Source organism: Palaemon carinicauda, chromosome 30, assembly GCF_036898095.1.
Source record: "Palaemon carinicauda isolate YSFRI2023 chromosome 30, ASM3689809v2, whole genome shotgun sequence".
Lineage (NCBI taxonomy): Eukaryota > Metazoa > Arthropoda > Malacostraca > Decapoda > Palaemonidae > Palaemon > Palaemon carinicauda.
This window is the reverse complement of record NC_090754.1, coordinates 29,149,231-29,171,730: the sequence shown is the minus strand read 5'-3', so window position 1 is coordinate 29,171,730 and position 22,500 is coordinate 29,149,231. Positions and strand designations below refer to the sequence as shown.

The window sequence follows — 22,500 nt, the reverse complement described above, 5'->3', positions numbered from 1 at the left end:
TGGCATTTATAGACTATGAGAAAGCTTTTGGTTCTGTAAAATCCTCAGCAGTAATGAAAACCTTTCAAAAACTAGGAATCTTATATCAGAACACTTGAAGATATCTATGTAGAAAGTACAGCAATCCTAAAACTACGTAAAGATAGTGAGAAAATTGCGTTTAAGAAAGGAGTTAGACAGGGAGACCCCATCTCTCTTAAATTATTGACTGCTTGTCTAGAAGTTTCTAAGAATTTAGATGGGATGATGTAGGATTTAATAATAATGGGGAATACCTTAATATTCTATCATCTTTTGTAAGTCCTCCCACGATTCACTGCACACAACTATGTCATCTGTAAATCTTAAGTTGTTAAGATAGTATGTTGACCAGGGCACCAGCCATCCATTGAGATACTACCACTAGAGAGTTATTGGATCCCTCTCTCTTGTTACGGCTCATTGGCTACACGTATACCGAATAGTCATACACCTGAAAACACAGATTACCGAACAATTCTTCTTCCCTCAAGGGGTTAACTACTGAACTGTAATTGTTCAGTGACTACTTGTTAAGGGTAGAAGAGACTCTAGCTATGTTCAGCAACTCTTCTAGGAGAAGGACACTCCAAAATCAAACCAGTTTTGTAGTCTTGGGTGGTGCCATAGCCTCTGTACCATGTTCTTCCATTGTTTTGGAGTAGAGTTCTTTTGCTTGAGGGCACATTATTGTATCTTTCTCTTCCTGTTTTTATAATTTATGAAAGATCTATTTTAATATTGATACTGTTCTTAAGATATTTTATATTGTTGTTCATTACTTCTTATAGCATATATGGTTTATTTATTTCCTTGTTTCATTTTGCTCACTGGGTTATTTTCCTTGTTGGAGCCCTTGGGTTCATAGGATCCTGCTTTTCCAACTAGGGTTGTAGCTTAGCAAGTAATAATGATAATATTGTATAGCATTGTATAGAAATCCTCTGCAATTTTTATCTCTCCAATTCTATTGTGGATAATATTTCCATTTTTATCCTGTTGGCTCCCTGTTCCGAGTCTTCTTTTCATCAATTTGATGCTTCTTCCTTTCGTTTAGTGTTTCCTCAATTTTGGTCTGATTGTGTTTACGAATATCTTGCGGTTTGAGTTTGTTTATTTTTTTGGATAGTTCTTCTAATTCTATTTCATCTCTTGAATATTACCCTCATTTCTATTATTTTCTTTATTAGGTTTTTGGTCTTTTCTAATAGTTTTTCTTGTTCTTGTTTAGGAATTTTTCCACTGATCTCTTGTGTTGATTCCAATACAAATTTTGTTGAATTACTGTTAATTTCTTCTTTACTTGCTTCCAATTCATCATGTAGCTTGGAGTACCTGTTTTGTATTCCTAATCGAAACTCACCAGACTTTTCTCTTATTACAACATTGTTTATTTTCTTTATTAGAATCGATTTTTCTCTCTCTTTCCTTAGATCTAAACAAATTTTCCTTCTCACTCTTCTATCATCGCTTGACTTTAAACTTGTTTAACACTTACAGTAGCTTTATCTAAATTGACTTTTTTTTTTCACTGAGAATAAAATATATTTAATCATTTAATTTTTTGTTTCTCCATCTGAGTTTCTACATGTTCATTTCCTATGTTCATATACATATATATATATATATATATATATATATATATATACACACATATATATTATATATATATATATATATATATATATATATATACATATATATATATATATATATATATATATATATATATATATATATATATATATATATATATATATATATATAAACACTTTTCGGGCACGCTCAGCGGCCTTGCCGGACGTATAACTACTTCGTCTCTCCCCGTCCCTCGGTTAGTGAGAAAGAGAAAGTAATCATACCCTGGTGAGAGGGGATGACCCAAGAGGAAAGGACGAAGGGGTGGGAAGGGTTGAAACCTTCAATGCTGCTTTTGTTAAAGGCTGATCATGAATGGCAGAGGGTAGGGACAGTGACAATATATACATGTGATCAGCACCCAAGCTAGGACTAGGGAGTGCCAGGCAATGGCTGTTGATGATTCGGCAGGTAGACCTACTGTATAGGCTCCCTCAAACCCCACTCCCCTATCCTTAGCTCACAAGGATGGTGAGATTGCAGACACTGCAAGAAACTATCGAGCTTGAGCATTTCTTGAACCCCAATCCAGCAGATCGACAGGCAGGGACGTTTCCACCAGACCACCACTATAGTCCATTTCTTTTAGCGATGCATATTTGCACCGACTCGCAGCGGTGCCCTTTTAGCTCGGAAAAGTTTCCGGATCGCTGATTGGTTGGACAAGATAATTCTAACCAATCAGCGATCAGGAAACTTTTCCGAGCTAAAAGGACACCGCCGCGAGTCGGTGCAAATATGCATCGCTAAAAGAAATGGACTATAGTTTGATTTTGCTGACGGATTAGGGCGGAAGAGATTCGCTATATTATTCTTCACGCTTCGAGACTTAACTAACGTTTTCAATCGATTTTGAGTATTAGGTGTCTATTTCTTTATACGTTTATTTGGTTTCGGTGTTTTCATTCTTTTTCACTGTTCACCCTTTTCATTAGTCTTCGATTATTGTTCTATTCCAGTTAATCCCCTCATTTTCTTGCTACGTTTGAATGAGTGCTTACTCTGAATAATGATGTCATTATAACAACAATAATATACATAGTAACCATGATTATGTTTCATAGGAGCGTTTGTATTTTTATAAATTTATCAATTTTTGTGTGTGTGAGAGAGAGAGAGAGAGAGAGAGAGAGAGAGAGAGAGAGAGAGAGAGAGAGAGAGAGAGAGAGTGTGTGTGTTACTTAATCAAGAATCTTATCTATCATTATTTTGACAGATTGTGAATTGCATGGAGGTGGAATCCCCCTCTACTGAGCCCACAACAGAGAATCAGCGTGTTCGCCCTTACTACCCGTGCACCATCAACTATCAGCCCTACACGGCCCTCTCCCCCATAAGTAATGAGTCGCAAGATTCGACCTCCGAGGACACAGTTCTCCGCAGCAGTATATACTGGCCGGTAAGGACCGTAAGGTGTCTCGTATTTTGGGCTCTGTTTAAATAAATGGTATAATTATAACTCCCAAATGATGGCAAAGAAAATAGCCACAGAACAGCAGTAAAATGCTACTTTCCATTTGAACAGGGTAAAAGAGGCTCTGTAGTTATGGTTAGCAGCTCTTCTAGGAGGATACATCCAAATCAAACCATTGTTCTCTAGTCTTGGGTAGAGCCGTAGCCTCTGTACCATGGTCTTCCACTGTCTTGGGTTAGATTTCTCTTGCTTGAGGGTACACTCAAGCACAGTGTATCCTTATTTCCTTTCCTCATTGGGCTATTTTCCCTGTTGAAGCCCTTAGGCTTATTGCATTTTGCTTTTCCAAGTAAGGTTGTAGTTTAGCAAATAATAATAATAATAATAATGATAATAATAATGATAATAATAATGGATAAATAAATCCAACTTCCAAAATAATAAAATGATATAAATGTGGGGAAGAAAAGGCATGAAACTAGATTATTCGAGTTTTGCCTTTTCTTGGTTGAGGTGTAACGAAAATTTAAATTTAGCATTTGGAATTTCACAGCAGTCCTTCGGTGTCTGGTTCGAGAACCTCTTCTGGTTCCTGCAGGGTAGATCTTGGTTAATCTACATACGCTCATTGCTCGATGCTCATTCCACAAACTGCTGTGGAAACACTACTCTTCTTGAACTTTGTGATTCATTTCTCAGGGTAATTGGATTTTGTCATTTCACATTTCTCCAGTACTGGTACGTTTCATAAAACTCATCCCTTTTCCCCTATGGACGTACCGGTACGTCCTTGCAAAAAACTGCTATTTAAATTTTTTTTTTGCATATTTTTGATAATTTTTTTAGAAACCTCAGGCATTTTCCAAGAGAATGAGACCAACCTGACCTCTCTATGACGAAAATTAAGGCTGTTAGAGCAATTTAAAAAAAATATATACTGCAAAATGTGCTTGAAAAAAAATAACCCCTGGGGGTTAAGGGTTGGAAATTTCCAAATAGCCTGGGGGTAAAAGGGTTAATCCTTCTTTCATCTAACACAGATTTCACTCTTTATCTAATATTTCTTTTATTTATCTGATTTCGAGCGTTTTCACCCCTATGACCCGATTTATCCTTAGTAGGTCTATTTCATTAATTACGAATGTTTATGACTATTCTAAGACCGTTACACTTTCTTGTAGACAATCTCGCTTAATGATGATTCCTTGTATAAATAATTTTGATGATGGCCCCAATAAAGTAAATCCCCGTATTCATATTCCTCTTAAAATAGTAATGTTAAAATTAGCCTAATTTTTTTAGTGTCTTTACTTGCCAGCTGTTCTGAACACTAACGGCTTAATTGTTCAATTTTCCCCTACGAATTTAGTGTCATTTCTTTGGCGAACTTAGTTCTCTAGCAACGTTATTTGTCTTAATATATTCCACCCTTAGTTTGCTAGATGACATAGAAGACTCAAATGTTATTTTACGGTACATCCTCTTCATTGCCTGTTTACATAAGAATGAATATTCAGTACAATACAGTATCGCATTTTTTCCTGTTCTAGAGACGACGTGGATCTCATCCTTGCATTCTCCCTTGAAGTTAACCTTCAAGTCCAACATAGAGTCTTGCTTCCATGATTCGACCTTACTCCTTTAAAAGGAGGTTTTATATGAAGTAAATGTTGCAGAATCATTTAATGATCTCAGCTTCGCCATTAATTTAGACACTTGTGGTCTTTTCAATTTACTAGTCTATTTTTTTTTCTTTAATTAATTTCGTATTATTTTTTTTCCATTTTTTTTTTAAATTTACCGTCTCTGTATTCACTGCATATGGTTACTATTCATTTGCTCCAGCACAGGTAATTTGGAGTAATTATTATTATTATTATTATTATTATTATTATTATTATTATTATTATTATTATTACAAGCTAAGCTATAACCCTAGCTGGAAAAGAAAGATGCTATAAACCCAAGGGCTCCAACAGGGAAAAATAGTCCAGTAAGGAAAGGAAACAAGGAAATAAAGAAACTGCAAGAGAAGTAATAAACAATAAAAATGAAATATAATAATAACAGTAATAACACTAATTTATTCAGACTTTACTCTATCTTCAATGTCACAGGCCATCTGCCTCTTGAGTGTCAAGGACAGTACATAACTTTCTCTAGTTATTTCATATCTTTTTTTCAATGTTACTCCATTTTTCTGTGTTAGGAATGAATGTGTGGCTCATTTTTCCGTGTTAGGAATGAATGTGTGGCTCATTTTTCCGTGTTAGGAATGAATGTGTGGCTCATTTTTCTGTGTTAGGAATGAATGTGTGGCTCATTTTTCCGTGTTAGGAATGAATGTGTGGCTCATTTTTCTGTGTTAGGAATGAATGTGTGGCTCATTTTTCCATGTTAGGAATGAATGTGTGGCATGAATGTGTGGCTCATTTTTCTGTGTTAGGAATGAATGTGTGGCTCATTTTTCTGTGTTAGGAATGAATGTGTGGCTCATTTTTCTGTGTTAGGAATGACTGTGTGGCTCATTTTTCTGTGTTAGGAATGAATGTGTGGCTCATTTTTCCGTGTTAGGAATGAATGTGTGGCTCATTTTTCCGTGTTAGGAATGAATGTGTGGCTCATTTTTCCGTGTTAGGAATGAATGTGTGGTTCATTTTTCTGTGTTAGGAATGAATGTGTGGCTCATTTTTCTGTGTTGGGAATGAATGTGTGGCTCATTTTTCTGTGTTAGGAATGAATGTGTGGCTCATTTTTCTGTGTTGGGAATGAATGTGTGGCTCATTTTTCTGTGTTAGGAATGAATGTGTGGCTCATTTTTCCGTGTTAGGAATGAATGTGTGGCTCATTTCTCTGTGTTAGGAATGAATGTGTGGCTCATTTCTCTGTGTTAGGAATGAATGTGTGGCTCATTTCTCTGTGTTAGGAATGAATGTGTGGCTCATTTTTCTGTGTTAGGAATGAATGTTTGGCTAATTTTTCTGTGTTAGGAATGAATGTGTGGCTCATTTTTCTGTGTTAGGAATGAATGTGTGGCTCATTTTTCTGTGTTAGGAATGAATGTGTGGCTCATTTTTCTGTGTTAGGAATGAGTGTGTGGCATGAATGTGTGGCTCATTTTTCTGTGTTAGGAATGAATGTGTGGCTCATTTTTCTGTGTTAGGAATGAATGTGTGGCTCATTTTTCTGTGTTAGGAATGAATGTGTGGCTCATTTTTCTGTGTTAGGAATCAATGTGTGGCTCATTTTCTGTGTTAGGAATGAATGTGTGGCTCATTTTTCTGTGTTAGGAATGAATGTGTGGCATAAATGTGTGGCTCATTTTTCTGTGTTAGGAATGAATGTGTGGCTCATTTTTCTGTGTTAGGAATGAATGTGTGGCTCATTTTTCGGTGTTAGGAATGAATGTGTGGCTCATTTTTCGGTGTTAGGAATGAATGTGTGGCTCATTTTTCGGTGTTAGGAATGAATGTGTGGCTCAAAATTTCTGGTTCCAGTCACACTCTCAGTGCTTTCTCTCCATATAAATTGTCTTTTTATTTCTTTTATTGTTTTAATCATTCAGATTCATTTTATGCACCACTCTTTATGGTACGTGTATTTACGCTTTTTAAATATTTTCACTTTAGGAATTTCTGATCATTGGAATATTTTTTATTGTTGCTGCAATTTTTTTTTAAATGGAATTTCTACACCTTTACTCCTGGTGGGGAACCTTTTGCCTTCACAAATATCATGGGTTATAATTTTATGCCCCCTGTGGCCGCGGGTGCATAAAAACAAGAATAGCGCCAACGTTATCCCTGCGTGTCGTAAGAGGCGACTAAAAGGGACGGGACGAGGGGGCTAGGAACCTCCTCTCCTGTATCTACATCCTGTGAGACATCGACAAAGAGATGGAGCTGGGGGGAGAGTGACTGCTCCCCGCACTCGAGTTTTTGGGGTGTTTGAATGTGCGTGGATGTAGTACGACAGAGAGTAAAAGATGTGAAATTGGAAGTATGTTTAGGAATAGAAGGATGGATGTATTGGCCTTGTGTGAGACGAAGATAAAAGGAAAGGGTGAAGTGATGTTTGGTGAAATGTCTGGTAGAGTGTCTGGGATTGAAAGGGGAAGAGCGAGAGAGGGTGTGGCTTTATTGCTGAGTGAATGGATGACAGGTAAAGTAGTGGAATGGAAGGAGATATCATCTAGGTTAATGTGGGTAAGGGTTAGGTTGGGTAGGGAATGTTGGGCGTTTGTCAGTGCGTATGGGCCAGGTAGTGAGAAAAGTGAAGAAGAGCGGAATGAGTTCTGGAATGAATTAACTAGGTGTGTAGAAGGACTGGGTAGAAGGAATTATGTAGTTGTCATGGGTGACTTAAATGCTAGAGTGGGCGCTGGAGAGGTAGAAGGTGTCATTGGGAACTATGGCGTACCAGGTGAAAATGAGAGTGGTGAGAGACTGGTAGATATGTGTGTTGAGCAAGAGATGGTGATAAGTAATAGCTTTTTCAAAAAGAAAGATAAAAATAAGTATACATGGGTAAGAGTGGCAAATGGAAGAGTAGTAGAAAGGGCATTAATGGATTATGTGTTGATAACTAAAAGAATGTTTGGAAGATTGAAAGACGTGCACGTGTTTAGGGGTATGGCTAACGGTATGTCTGATCATTTGTTGGTGGAAGGAAAATTAGTTGTAGCAAAAGAGTGGGGGAATAGAGTAGGTGGATGTAAAAGGGAGGTAGTGAGGGTTGAAGAGCTAATAAAACCGGGGGTAAAAAGTAAATATCAGGAAAGGTTGAAAATGATATATGACAAAGTGAAAGTAAGAGAAACTGGCAATTTAGAGGAGGAGTGAAAGTTAGTTAAAGAAAATTTTGTTGGGATTGCAAGTGATGTGTGTGGAAAGAAGGTTGTTGGAGGCAGCATGGGGAAGGGCAGTGAATGGTGGAATGAAGGAGTGAAGGCAAAAGTGGAAGAGAAAAAGAGGGCTTTTGAAGAATGGCTGCAGAGTAATAGTATAGAGAAGTATGAAAAATATAAAGAGAAAAATGTGGAAGTAAAGCGCAAGGTACGTGAGGCAAAGAGGGCAGCTGACCTGAGGTGGGGTCAGGGACTGGGTCATTCATATGAAGAGAATAAGAAGAAGTTTTGGAAAGAAGTGAAGAGAGTAAGGAAGGCTGGCTCAAGAATTGAAGAGACAGTGAAAGATGGAAATGGAAGGTTGTTAAAAGGAGAGGAGGCAAGGAAAAGATGGGCGGAATATTTTGAAAGTTTACTGAATGTTGAGGATAATAGGGAGGCAGATATAATTGCTGTTGCAGGTGTTGAGGTGCCAGTGATGGGAGATGAGAATGAGAGAGAGATTACAATAGATGAAGTGAGGAGAGCACTAGATGAAACGAGAGTAGGAAAAGCATCTGGTATGGATGGTGTGAGAGCTGAGATGTTGAAGGAGGGGGGTGTGACTGTACTTGAATGGTTGGTGAGATTGTTTAATATGTGTTTTGTGTTGTCAATGGTACCAGTAGATTGGGTTTGTGCATGTATTGTACCACTATGTAAGGGAAGGGAGATGTGCATGAGTGTTGTAATTCAAGAGGTATTAGTTTGTTAAGCATAGTTGGAAAAGTGTATGGTAGAGTAATGATTAATAGGATCAAGGATACAACAGAGAATGCAATCTTAGAAATACAGGGTGGTTTTAGAAGAGGTAGGGGTTGTATGAATCAGATTTTTACAGTTAGGCAGATATGCGAGAAATATTTAGCAAAAGGTAAGGAGGTGTATGTTGCGTTTATGGATCTGGAGAAAGCGTATGATAGAGTTGATAGGGAAGCAATGTGGAATGTGATGAGGTTATATGGAGTTAGTGGAAGGTTGTTGCAAGCAGTGAAAAGTTTCTACAAAGGTAGTAAAGCATGTGTTAGGATAGGAAATGAAGAGTGATTGGTTTCCGGTGAGAGTGGGGCTGAGACAGGGATGTGTGATGTTGCCGTGGTTGTTTAACTTGTATGTTAATGGAGTGGTGAGAGAGGTGAATGCTCGAGTGCTTGGACGAGGATTAAAACTGGTAGACGAGAATGACCATGAATGGGAGGTAAATCAGTTGCTGTTTGCGGATGATACTGTACTGGTTGCAGACACAGAAGAGAAGCTTGGACGATTAGTGACAGAATTTAGAAGAGTGTGTGAGAGAAGGAAGTTGAGAGTTAATGTGGGTAAGAGTAAGGTTATGAGATGTCGAGAAGGGAAGGTGGTGCAAGGTTGAATGTCATGTTGAATGGAGAGTTACTTGAGGAGGTGGATCAGTTTAAGTACTTGGGGTCTGTTGTTGCAGCAAATGGTGGAGTGGAAGCAGATGTACGTCAGAGAGTGAATGAAGGTTGCAAAGTTTTGGGGGCAGTTGAGGGAGTAGTAAAAAATAGAGGGTTGGGCATGAATGTAAAGAGAGTTCTATATGAAAAAGTGATTGTACCAACTGTGATGTATGGATCGGAGTTGTGGGGAATGAAAGTGATGGAGAGACAGAAATTGAATGTGTTTGAGATGAAGTGTCTAAGGACTATGGCTGGTGTATCTCGAGTAGATAGGGTTAGGAACGAAGTGGTGAGGGTGAGAACGGGTGTAAGAAATGAGTTAGCAGCTAGAGTGGATATGAATGTGTTGAGGTGGTTTGGCCATGTTGAGAGAATGGAAAATGGCTGTCTGCTAAAGAAGGTGATGAATGCAAGAGTTGATGGGAGAAGTACGAGAGGAAGGCCAAGGTTTGGGTGGATGGATGGAGTGAAGGAAGCTCTGGGTGATAGGAGGATAGATGTGAGCGAGGCAAGAGAGCGTGCTAGAAATAGGAATGAATGGCGAGCGATTGTGACGCAGTTCCGGTAGGCCCTGCTGCAGCCTCCGATGCCTTAGATGACCGCGGAGGTAGCAGCAGTAGGGGATTCAGCATTATGAAGCTTCATCTGTGGTGGATAATGTGGAAGGGTGGGCTGTGACACCCTAGCAGTACCAGCTGAACTCGGTTGAGTCCCTTGTTAGGCTGGGAGGAACATAAAGAGTAGAGGGTCCTCTTTTTGTTTTTGTTTCTTTGTTGATGTCGGCTACCCCTCAAAATTGGGGGAAGTGCCTTGGTATACGTATGTATGTATAATTTTATATATTACTGAGGTTTTTTTTTTTTTTTTTTTTTTTTTTTTGCAATCAGAGTTCCATTTGTTGTCTTTTGCAATACTTTTTTTTTCTTTTTTTTTTTTGCAAGCAGTTCCATTTGTTGTCTTTTGCCATTTATTTATTTTTTTTTATTTTTTTTTTTTTTTGCAAGCAGAGTTCCATTCGTTGTCTTTTGCAATACTTTTTTTTTTCTTTTTTTTTTTTGCAAGCAGTTCCATTTGTTGTCTTTTGCCATTTATTTATTTTTTTTTATTTTTTTTTTTTGCAAGCAGAGTTCCATTCGTTGTCTTTTGCAATACTATTTTTTTTTTTTTTGCAGTTCCATTTGTAGTCTTTTGCAATAATTTTTTTTTTTTTTTTTTTGCAAGCAGAGTTCCATTTGTTGTCTTTTGCAATACTTTTTTATTTTTATTTATTTATTTTTTTTTTTGCAAGCAGAGTTCCATTTGTTGTCTTTTGCAATACTTTTTTTTTTTTTTTGCAAGCAGAGTTCCATTTGTTGTCTTTTGCAATACTTTTTTATTTTTATTTATTTATTTTTTTTTTTGCAAGCAGAGTTCCATTTGTTGTCTTTTGCAATACTTTTTTTTTTTTTGCAAGCAGAGTTCCATTTGTTGTCTTTTGCAATACTTTTTTTTTTTTTTGCAAGCAGAGTTCCATTTGTTGTCTTTTGCAATACTTCTTTTTTTTTTTCTTTTTTGCAAGCATAGTTCCATTTGCCGTCTTTTGCAATACTTTTTTTTTTTTTTTTTTTTGCAAGCAGAGTTCCATTTGTTGTCTTTTGCAATACTTCTTTTTTTTTTTTTCTTTTTTGCAAGCATAGTTCCATTTGCCGTCTTTTGCAATACTTTTTTTTTTTTTTTTTTGCAAGCAGAGTTCCATTTGTTGTCTTTTGCAATACTTCTTTTTTTTTTTCTTTTTTGCAAGCATAGTTCCATTTGCCGTCTTTTGCAATACTTTTTTTTTTTTTTTTTTTTTTTTTTGCAAGCAGAGTTCCATTTGTTGTCTTTTGCAATACTTTTTTTTTTTTTTTTTTTGCAAGCAGAGTTCCATTTGTTGTCTTTCGCAATAGTTTTTTTTTTTTTTTTTTTTTGTGCAAGCAGAGTTCCATTTGTTGTCTTTTGCAATACTTCATGGTTTTGGAAAACATATTATTCCCTGTTTTAATATTATTATTATTATTATTATTATTATTATTATTATTATTATTATTATTATTATTATTATTATTATTATTTCAATGATCTTTGTTTCGCCCGGCCCACACCATATCATGAACTTGACACTTTCATTCACCGGTCACAGTGAGACTCGAGGGTGTAAGTGTAAACCAATTAGATTGTATATGCCATACTACAGTTTATTGCTGTCTTTATGCTTTTCTCTCTTCAATTTCGATAGCCTTATATATATATATATATATATATATATATATATATATATATATATATATATATATATATATATATATATATGCAGAAGAACCACAGGGAAAATGAAAATAAGAAATATACGATTAAGTCCTGACTAGTTTCGTGATACTTCTTCCGAGGACTGAAGAAGTATCACGAAACTAGTCAAGACTTAATCGTATATTTCGTATTTTCATTTTTCCTGTGGTTCTTCTGCATCTGAGCATCACGTTTTCCTGTGATTTTTACGCATATATATATATATATATATATATATATATATATATATATATATATATATATATATATATTTCAAATAAGCTATATATTTTAATAAATTAAAGTCTGGATTCTCTCAACGACCTCAGGATCAGAGCCCCTGGCGAAATCACTCGAAGACTATAATATCTGACCGTCCGGGTTTCGAACCCTGGTCCAGGATACTTATATGCCATTAACCTAACCACTCAGCCACGAAGAAAATATCCTGGACCAGGGTTCAAAACCCGGCCGGTCAGATACTATAGTCTTTGAGTGATTTCGCCTGGGGCTCTGATCCCGAGGTCTTTAAGAGAATCCAGACTTTAATGTATTGAAAAACATGGCTTATTTTAAATATGAAAAACACGGTTAAATATGCGAAATTTATCATATATATATATATATATATATATATATATATATATATATATATATATATGTGTGTGTGTGTGTGTTTGTGTGTGTGTATGTGTGTATGTATGTAAATTATTAGTTGTAAATGTATTATTTATCCTTTGGTTGATAATGGAAAATCTTGATAATGTATCATTCTATCTATTTCTTATTAACTTGGCAAATCTGTATGTACATGCTTGCACACATACATACTTGTAGGCAAAGCCTCCTTCATTACAAAGAGCCGTAGCACTACGAGGCACTTTGCCAGATCAAACGGACATTTCATTATTAATATTATAAGCCAAGCTACAACCCTAATTTGGAAAAGTAGGATGCTATAAGCCCAACAAACCTCGTATCGGTAATTGAAGAGATGAGACAGGGCATGGCTCATTGGTTCGAGCATTTCTGAAATGTGGGAAATTTTTACCTTTTTTTGTGTTTCATACGAATTGTTAAAAATTATGAAATAAGACTAATTTAATGAAAGAGGGAGATGCTGTAGTTTTTAGGTCTATCCTACCTGAAGAGCGTTAATAATATTACTAGCTAAGCTATAACCTTAGTTGGAAAAGCAGAATACTACAAGCCCAAGGGCTCCATCAGGGAGTGTAGCCCAGTGAGGAAAGGAAATAAAGGAATAGCAGATAAAATATAGATATGTAATGAATAGAAAATGAAATATTTTAAGACCAGTAACAACGTTAAAATAGATGTCATATATACACTATAAAACAAGACTTGCGTCAACCTCATCAACATTGAAGCATTAAAAAAAATAATAATAATTTCTGAAGTTTAAGTGATTCAACTGCCTGGTTAGGAAGATCATTCTACAATCTGGTCACATCTGGAATAAAACTGATAGAATGCTGTGTAATATTGTAGCGCATGATGGAGTAGGCAAGATTTGAAATTAAGTGCATCCATACAGTCTGGGATGACCTGAATACAATGAATGATCAGAATTATGAAAAAGGTTATGTAATATGCATGAAGAATTAACTGCACGATGGTGCCAGAGATTAAAATCCAGATCAGGAATAAGAAATTCAATAAATATCCAGTTTCCATCTAACAAATTAAGAAAAGAGTCAGTAGCTGATGCCCAGGCAGGAGAACAGTATTCGAAACAAGGCAGAATGAATGAATAGAAACATTCAAAAGTCTTAAATGACTTTCTGAATAACACAATTTTTTTGTGCAATTGAAGAAGAAACAGACCGAGTGCGCTTCTCAAAATTAAATTTGTAATCAAGAATCAAAAAATTTTAGAGGAATCATATCGAGTTAAAGAAACATTATCAATGCAGAGATGATGATGTTGAGGAACAACTGTTCTTGACCTTACGTACAATCATACTTTGAGTTTTGTTGGGATTCAACTTCATGCCCCATAATTTGCACCATGCACTAACTTTAGATAGATCTCTATTAAGGAATTCAGCTACTCCAGATCCACGTTCAGGAGATGGAATTTATTGAAAGAGAGTAGCATCATCTGCATATCCAATGAGTAAGTTTTCTAGCCCAACCCACATATCATCCGTATATAGTATAAAAAAAGTAATGGGCCCAGAACACTACCCTGAAGAATACCAGATATTACATTTCTATGTTCACAATGGTCCCAATCAACCACTATGCAATATATTGCTCAAAGATTTAATAATGATGCTAAGAAAACACCCACCTATCCCCATCTGTTCAAGTTTCAAAGATATGGCTTCATAATTAATAGAGTATGTGTTAATCCATCCTAATGAAAGGATGAAATATTTCCAAAGCTTGTTTATCATAGCAATGATGGTGTGGTTTATTTCTTAATCTGTCAATAAATTTTATGTTTCGTCATTAAGAGTAACTTAGTCTCCAATTGCTGTATAGTACTCAGAGTGACAGCAAAAACAAAAAGGGAATTATCAGTCCTTCGCAAAAAAAAAAAAAAAAAAAAAAAGACTGCATGAATATATTGTTATTTTTATACGTGTTTGTAAGAGACGCCAATGAAGATCTAGAGATAACTTCATGAGGAGTCTTTCATATGAATACGCATGTCTCCTCAAGTTTCTATTTTTGAAAGAGATAGTAAACGTTGTAGACGATTCATTTTAGTTATACTTAAACATATTATATTCGTTTGTGGTAATGCCCTCGGCTGCAAGCACTTAGAGTTGTTTACGTGAATAACTGATCTCAAATAAAGGGTGAAACTAGGTAAAAGCATGAAATGGCTTCGGTGAAATAGCAATAGTAGTTCTAATATTATACTCTCAAAACATTACTATATTCAGCATCCCGGGAATTCCCCCCCCCCCCCCCCCCCTTTTGCATCCCCCCCCTCGAACTATGTCGAGTTGCGGAAGCGTAATTGCAAACAGATTGAAAAGGAACGTAAATATGGCGAAGAGAACTTAATGGGGATAGATGATGTTGTTGCGTTAAGTTAGCCTTATACCAAGACTAGCCCTTGCTCCTTGGGTATCAAATGGACTCGGATACGAACACCCAAGTATTCAACGTTATTTCTGTGGGGAGTTGGGAATCATTCTTATCCCCCCTCGATGACGTAGCGGCCAAGGTTACCGCTAGCATTTGCAACTAACTGCCGAGACCTTCGTTGTCATTCTGGGTTATGCATTTCACTTCCACGACGTGTGATATGTAGTAAGCACAGAACCAAATTTAACGAGTTATGGAGCGTGTTGATGGCTTATCTTTAAAGGCTTCGTACTTTTTATATGAATGTACTTTCGTCTTGGTTGTTTGCGTTTATATAAATAGTTTGGATTACATATTTGCTTGTGTTGGCAATAGATGTAGCTTACGTATGCTCCAAAATCATAAGGACGTTGTATGAATCGTGGTTGGGTAACCACACTCATCAAATATAATTATCATGTGTATTCCGCTTAGGTGTAAAGTATCCCCGAGTTATTTTTATATTATTTATGACTTTATACACACACACACACACACACACACACATATATATATATATATATATATATATATATATATATATATATATATATATATATATATGCGCGCGTGTGTGTGTGTATGTGTGTGTATCATATATACTTACAGGCGCGCACACGCACAAACATATATAGGTATATATATATATATATATATATATACACTATGTATATAAATATATATATATATATATATATATATATATATATATATATATATATATATATATATATATATATAGATAGATAGATAGATAGATAGATAGATAGATAGATATTTTCACTATTAGAGACTATGACAAATTTTTTAATATATATATATATATATATATATATATATATATATATGTGTGTGTGTGTGTGTGTGTATATATATTTTCATCATCATCATTATTATCAGTAACTAGTCCACTGCAGATAAAAGGCTTCAAGCATGTCCTTCCACTCGTGTCTGTTTTGTCTTTCTTTGCCAGTTTATACAGCATTTATTTTTTATCTCGTCAATCCATCGCCTTCGCTTCCTTATATATACAGTATATGTATATATATATATATATATATATATATATATATATATATATATATATATATGTGTGTGTGTGTGTGTGTGTGTATGTGTGTTTGTGTTTGTGTGTACACAGACACTTTCATCCATGAATGTTTGCTAACACTAACCTGTTCTTTAGCTTCTAATAAGGGAATAAGCTGCTTATATAGTTAGCTACCCAATAGTCCCCCCTTCCGATGGCAAATGGGTAATGGGTTATTATACCCACGAAGGCCTCTGGGGATCATTGGCCCTTCTCACACACTACTAAAAGCCATTCCCAGTGTCCCACTGTCCCAATATTGCTTAATAATACTGAGCTGACTGAAAAAAGAAATCACCCGTTTATCGAACTTGTTTCTGAAATGAACAATCGATAGCTACAATGAATTATCATTAATTTTGATGTAAGAATCTCTCTCTCTCTCTCTCTCTCTCTCTCTCTCTCTCTCTCTCTCTCTCTCTCTCTCTCTCTCTCTCCATGTTTAGTTCGTACCTCACCAGCTGTATAATAACATATTCGACCAATGCACCTCTATGAAATATTGATGATGGTGATGGCTGCCATGAAATACATGGGTAGTTGAGGGAGGTATAGTATCAGTGGTATGTGATAAGAAAATGAAAATTAAGCTAAAAGTCAAATTCTATTTACAGTAATAAGCCGAGTGTTAATATATGAATTAGGAACTTGTGCTTTAAGACGAAAAGAGGAAGTAAAGCTTGAGAGAACAGAGATGAGAATGCTGAGGTGGATTATGTGAATATCACTGCCTGAAAGTTTGGAAAATGATGAAATAAGAAGAATGGCAGGTGTAGTAAAGATTACGGAGCTCTTAAAAGGGTCTCGACTGAGATGGTGTGGCCATGTGTTGAGGATGGATGGAGGGGAGCCTTACCTTACCTTATTGCCTTATTTTTTGTTTGGGTTCCCCCAGGTCCCTCAGTGTGAGGCACCTCGTATATCCACCAGAGAGTTGCTAATACATCTTCCGGTGTATTTTGCATCTTCCAGTCTTGGATGGTCTGGGATGCATCTTAGGTATTTATCGAGCTGATTTTTAAACGCATCTACGCTCACTCCTGATATGTTTCTTAGATGAGCTGGCAGCACATTAAATAGTCGCTGCATTATCGATGCTGGTGCGTAGTGGATTAATGTCCTGTGCGCCTTTCTCAGTTTACCTGGAATGCTTTTTGGTACTATTAATCTACCTCGGCTTGCTCTTTCTGATACTTTAAGCTCCATGATGTTTTCAGCAATTCCTTCTATTTGCTTCCATGCTTGTATTATCATGTAGCGTTCTCTTCTCCTTTCTAGACTGTATAGTTTTAAAAATTGCAGTCTTTCCCAGTAATCAAGGTCCTTAACTTCTTCTATTCTAGCAGTATAGGACCTTTGTACACTCTCTATTTGCGCAATATCCTTTTGGTAGTGTGGGTACCATATCACATTGCAGTACTCGAGTGTACTACGCACATAAGTTTTGTAAAGCATAATCATGTGTTCAGCTTTTCTTGTTTTAAAGTGTCTGAATAACATTCCCATTTTTGCTTTACATTTAGCCAACAGTGTTGCTATTTGGTCGTTGCATAACATATTCCTATTTAAAATTACACCAAGGTCTTTAATTGCTTCCTTGTTTGTGATTGTCTCATTATTAGGTCCCTTGTATGCATACACCATTCCTTCTCTGTTTCCATAATTTATTGATTCGAATTTATCGGAGTTAAATACCATCCTATTTATCTCCGCCCATTCATATATTTTGTTTAGATCTCTTTGTAGTGAGTTCCTATCTTCATCACAAGTAATTTCTCTACTTATTCTTGTGTCATCGGCGAAACTTCTCACTACGGAGTTTTCAACATCACAGTCTATGTCTGAGATCATAATAACAAATAGCAGTGCAGCTAATACCGTACCTTGGGGCACACCAGATATTACCTGGGCTTCATCTGATTTCTCGTCATTTGCAACCACTATCTGTTTTCTGTTTTGCAGGAATTCTTTTACCCATTTTCCTATCTTTCCCACAATATTATGCTTTCTCATTTTTTTCTCCAATATGTTATGGTCTACCTTGTCAAAGGCTTTTGCAAAATCTAGATAGATCACATCTGTGTCTTTTTCATTTATCATATTGTATATGTTTTCATAGTGAGCTATCAGTTGGGTCTGTGTACTTTTTCCAGGTACGAAACCGTGTTGACCCATATTAAACAAATTATTTTTGACCAAATGGTTCATTATTTTCTTTTTTATTACCCTCTCATACACTTTCATAATATGTGATGTTAGACTAACAGGTCTATAATTGCTTGCCTCTAGTCTTGATCCACTTTTGAAGATAGGGGTTATATAAGCTAATTTATGTTTAACATATATCTCGCTCATATCTATACTCTGTCTTAGCAGTATTGCAAGTGGCTTCGCGATAGTGTTTGCAGTTTTTTTTAACAAAATCGCTGGAACTCCATCTGGTCCGGCTGCCGATCCATTTTTAATTTCGTTTATAGCCGTGACAATATCTGCTTCATTAATATCTATATCCGTTAGATATTCAACATTTTCTTCTCTCATTTCTGTTTCATTGTTCTCATTCGCAATTCTTGGCGTGAACTCACTCTTATATTTTTCTGCTAATATGTTGCATATTTCCTTTTTTTCATTCGTTAGCCGTCCTTCAATTCTTAGAGGGCCTATTTCTATTCTCCTTTTATTCATCTTTTTTGCATAGGAGTAAAGTACTTTGGGGTTTCTTTTTATATTTTGAAGTGTCCTTTCTTCTAAGTCCCTTTTTTCATTTTCTTTCGACTGTATAATCTTTTGTTCTGCATTTTCTATCTTACATTTTATTTCCCTCATTTTCCACACATTTTTTTCTTTTGCAAGATTTTTCTTCCACTTTTTAATTTTCTGAAATAAGATTCTTCTGTCTCTTGGTATGCACGTCTTTTGTTTATTGTTTTTTTTCGGTACATATTTTTCAACAATTTTCTCCAGTATTTTGTACAGTATATCCGTATTTACCTGTATATTATCACTTATAAATACATTTTTCCATTCTTTATTCAGTTCTTCATTTATTTCTGACCATTTTATATTCTTACTGTAAAAGTTATATTTTCCATATCCTTCCCAAAGTTTTGTGCTTTTATTAATTCTGTGATCACTTGCTTTGGAATGAACTATCAATTCTATGACATTGTGGTCTGAAATTCCCGTGTTATACACTATTATTTCTTTAACATAATTCACCTCATTCACAAATACTAGATCTAGGACATTTTCCTTTCTTGTTGGAATGTGGTTTATTTGTTGCATATTATGTTCTAATAGCATATCTTGAAGCTTTTCAAATTGCCTCTTATCTTCTGCGCTACTATTACTATCTTTTTTATATGTATACATACAACCACTTTCTTCTATCCGTTCTTTCCAATCCACGAAAGGAAAGTTAAAATCTCCGGATAGGAGTATATTCCAGTCTTTATGGTTTCTACATATATCATCTATTTTTTCTATTATTATGTCAAACTCCTTAGTGTTTGGGGGTCTGTAAACTACAATATTCATTAGTTTTTCAAATTCAAATTCTACCGCAATCAATTCACATTCTGTGTTGCTGTATTTTTCACATACTTTTCCTTGATTTGTGTCTCTTCCATATACTGCGGTTCCCCCTTGATTCCTATTTTTTCTGTCTGATCTATAAGTTTGGAAACCCTTTATCTGGTCATCACTGCCAGTCTCTTGGGAATACCATGTTTCACTTATATTTAATATATCTATTTTTTCAATTTGGGTTAGTTCTTCTAAGAACTCTATTTTCCTTTTAGAGTTACTCGTGACTAAACCCTGTGCATTCATTACTATTATGGTTTGTGTTTCATTCCCATTATCTAATATTGGTAATAATATGGATTCTCCCATGCTTCCTTCCTGTTCTGATATGATGTTCTTTTCTTCATTTCCCGGAATTCTGCCATTAAAAAATCCAACTTTTCTATTATATTTGCTCTTTCGCCTTCATATTTATTTGTGTGTGTATACCTGCAACTGTCCCCATATCTGCACCAACCCCTGGCATTATAGATGCATTCTTTGTAGTTGGGCTCTAAATGTGCAGGTTTGGGTTGAAAGCCCTCATATCTTGGGGCTCTTGGTTCAAAGCGCGGTATATACACGGCCTGCTTTTTTGTTTCTTTTTTTGTTTCTTTTTTGCTTTCATTTTTCTTTTCAGTTTGCTGAGTTTTCTTACTTTCATTCATGGTTGCAGGATGCATATATCGACATTTTTTGTTGTAAATGCATCCTTTTCCTTCTTTTAGGTTTTTGCATATTTTTGGATGGAGATCTCTGCATTCGTCTCCATATCCGTCTAAATACGCACATTTACCATATATTTCATAATTGTGGCATATCTTTGGATGCTTGTAGTAGCATCTTTCGCCAAATCTGCAATTCCCTCTTTTCAGCATATTGCAGACTATATCCTTCTTTTCTATTTTTTCTTGTTCTTGCTCTTCCCTAAAATTATGTAGGTCCGGGTAGAGTCTCTTGGGTCTATTATTTGTTTCCATCTGGTAATTTATTTCTTCATAAGTATGTTGTTGGATGGCATCATAGGTTATATCAATGATTTCTTCTGCATCCTTACACATATCCTTGGGAGGAACCTGTTAGTGGGAGAAGAAGAAGAGGGAGGCAGAGAATTAGAGGGTGAGATAAGGTGAAGGATGTTATGGAGAGAAGATGTATGGTGGAAGAGGATGCTGTGACGAGCCGAGAGAGGGTTGTGAACTCAAAGGCAGGATGCAATCAACTGAGTTGTTTATTGTTTATATACAAAATCTCAAGACAACAGGACATAACATGTTCGAGAGACAGACAATGTTACAGCAAAACCGGAGACATGATTATTCAGGTTCTTTTTAGTGCGAGGGAAGAGCGCAGATACAAGCATAATATATACAAAATAATTATGTACAATTGTGTGACACACGGTTGGTACATGGCTCCCCCTCTAAAAATGACATACTGAACATGTTAAATAGGTGCCCTGAATCTGGAGAGGTAGTAGTAAAAACTGCGCCGATTAGCGGCAGTGAGTGGCTGTAGAAGTCGTTGGTTGGGGTGCGAGCAAGTGGTGGATGATGGGTGGCTGTGTTGCCGCTCCGGCTCGTCACGGGGTAGGCGAGTATGTCCTACGGCATTCATAGGCGTGTGTGTCCTACGGCATTCATAGGCGAGTGTGTCCTACGGCATTCGTAGGTGTGTGTCCTACGGCATTCATAGGCCTACGGCATTCATAAGCGTGTGTGTCCTACGGCATTCATAGGTGAGTGTGTCCTACGGCATTCATAGGTGTGTGTCCTACGGCATTCATAGGCCTACGGCATTCATAGGCGTGTATCCTACGGCATTCATAGGCGTGTCCTACGGCATTCACGTCAGCTTCGGTTGAAGTTGAATAGGTGTCCTCTTCGTCACGAGTGGAGGCGTTGATGGAGGTTTTGAAGGTCATGAAGTGGCTGTCCATAAGGGCACGAAGTAGGTTCACCTCACGAGGAGAGCTGTCTGCGGCAGGTTGCAGGTGAGTGATACTGGTCATTTTCCCGAGGGTGAGCGAAGCCCTTTGGTCCCCCAACGGTTGTTGAGAGAGCTGAAAAGGCGTTGCTATACGGGCGGCTGGCGACAGCGAGTACTGCTGCAGAAGGTATGCGTTGATGGCGTCATAGTAATGGTGAGAGGTGGAGGGGGGGGAGGCGGGAGGAGCGAGTCACTCCGGGGTCACCAATGTGACGAGCCGAGAGAGGGTTGTGAACTCAAAGGCAGGATGCAATCAACTGAGTTGTTTATTGTTTATATACAAAACCTCAAGGCAACAGGACATAACATGTTCGAGAGACAGACAATGTTACAGAGCAAAACCGGAGACATGATCATTCAGGTTCTTTTTAGTGCGAGGGAAGAGCGCAGATACAAGCATAATATATACAAAATAATTATGTACAATTGTGTGACACACGGTTGGTACAATGCCTTTGATTAAAGGCATTGGAGAGGGTGCATAAGGCAACCGGCCCCTTAATGTGTAGGGATAAAGGTGGAAATGAAGAAGACATGGGAGTTTTAAAGTAGGTGAAACAATGTTGCCAACCCTGCAGCACCAAATATAAACTTTGGATTACTCTGAGTGAAGGGTTGGAAAAACGACAGATGAGGATTCGCTGAAAACGAATGTTGGAGGTTTTGTTCATTCATCTTGACTGACACGCATCATGGGACATCAAAAGAATACCTACTCTATTTTAGTCTCATAACACCGTTTGCATCATCTGTGATGGCATGCAGTTGCGTTCATGCTGCACACACACACACACACACACACACATATATATATATATACACACACACACACATATATATATATATATATATATATATATATATATGCACAATATATGTATATATACATACACTCTTATGAGTGTTTGTGTGTGCCTGATAGTGAAACACCTATCTGGGTCCTTTCCTCTGTACCACCACGCATACATATGCAATTCACTATAGTTTTGCTTCATATGAACGTAATCAATCACACATCACGTATATATCACATAGCAAGTGCCTATGGGTGTGTGTGAATATACCTTTATGCTGTAAG

The 22,500-nt window shown here is 36.6% G+C and overlaps 1 protein-coding gene across 4 annotated transcripts in view; it reads left to right on the top strand.

Moving 5' to 3' along the window:
• Positions 1–22,500, top strand: part of LOC137622962 (transcription factor CP2-like) — a 230,113-nt gene that overhangs the window by 81,497 nt on the left and 126,116 nt on the right. For all 4 annotated transcript variants that reach the window (XM_068353553.1, XM_068353555.1, XM_068353552.1 and 1 more), the window contains exon 2: positions 2,873–3,055. In XM_068353553.1, coding sequence (XP_068209654.1) covers positions 2,885–3,055 — 171 coding nt within the window. In that variant the 5' untranslated portion in view covers positions 2,873–2,884. The remainder of the gene's footprint in view (positions 1–2,872; positions 3,056–22,500) is intronic.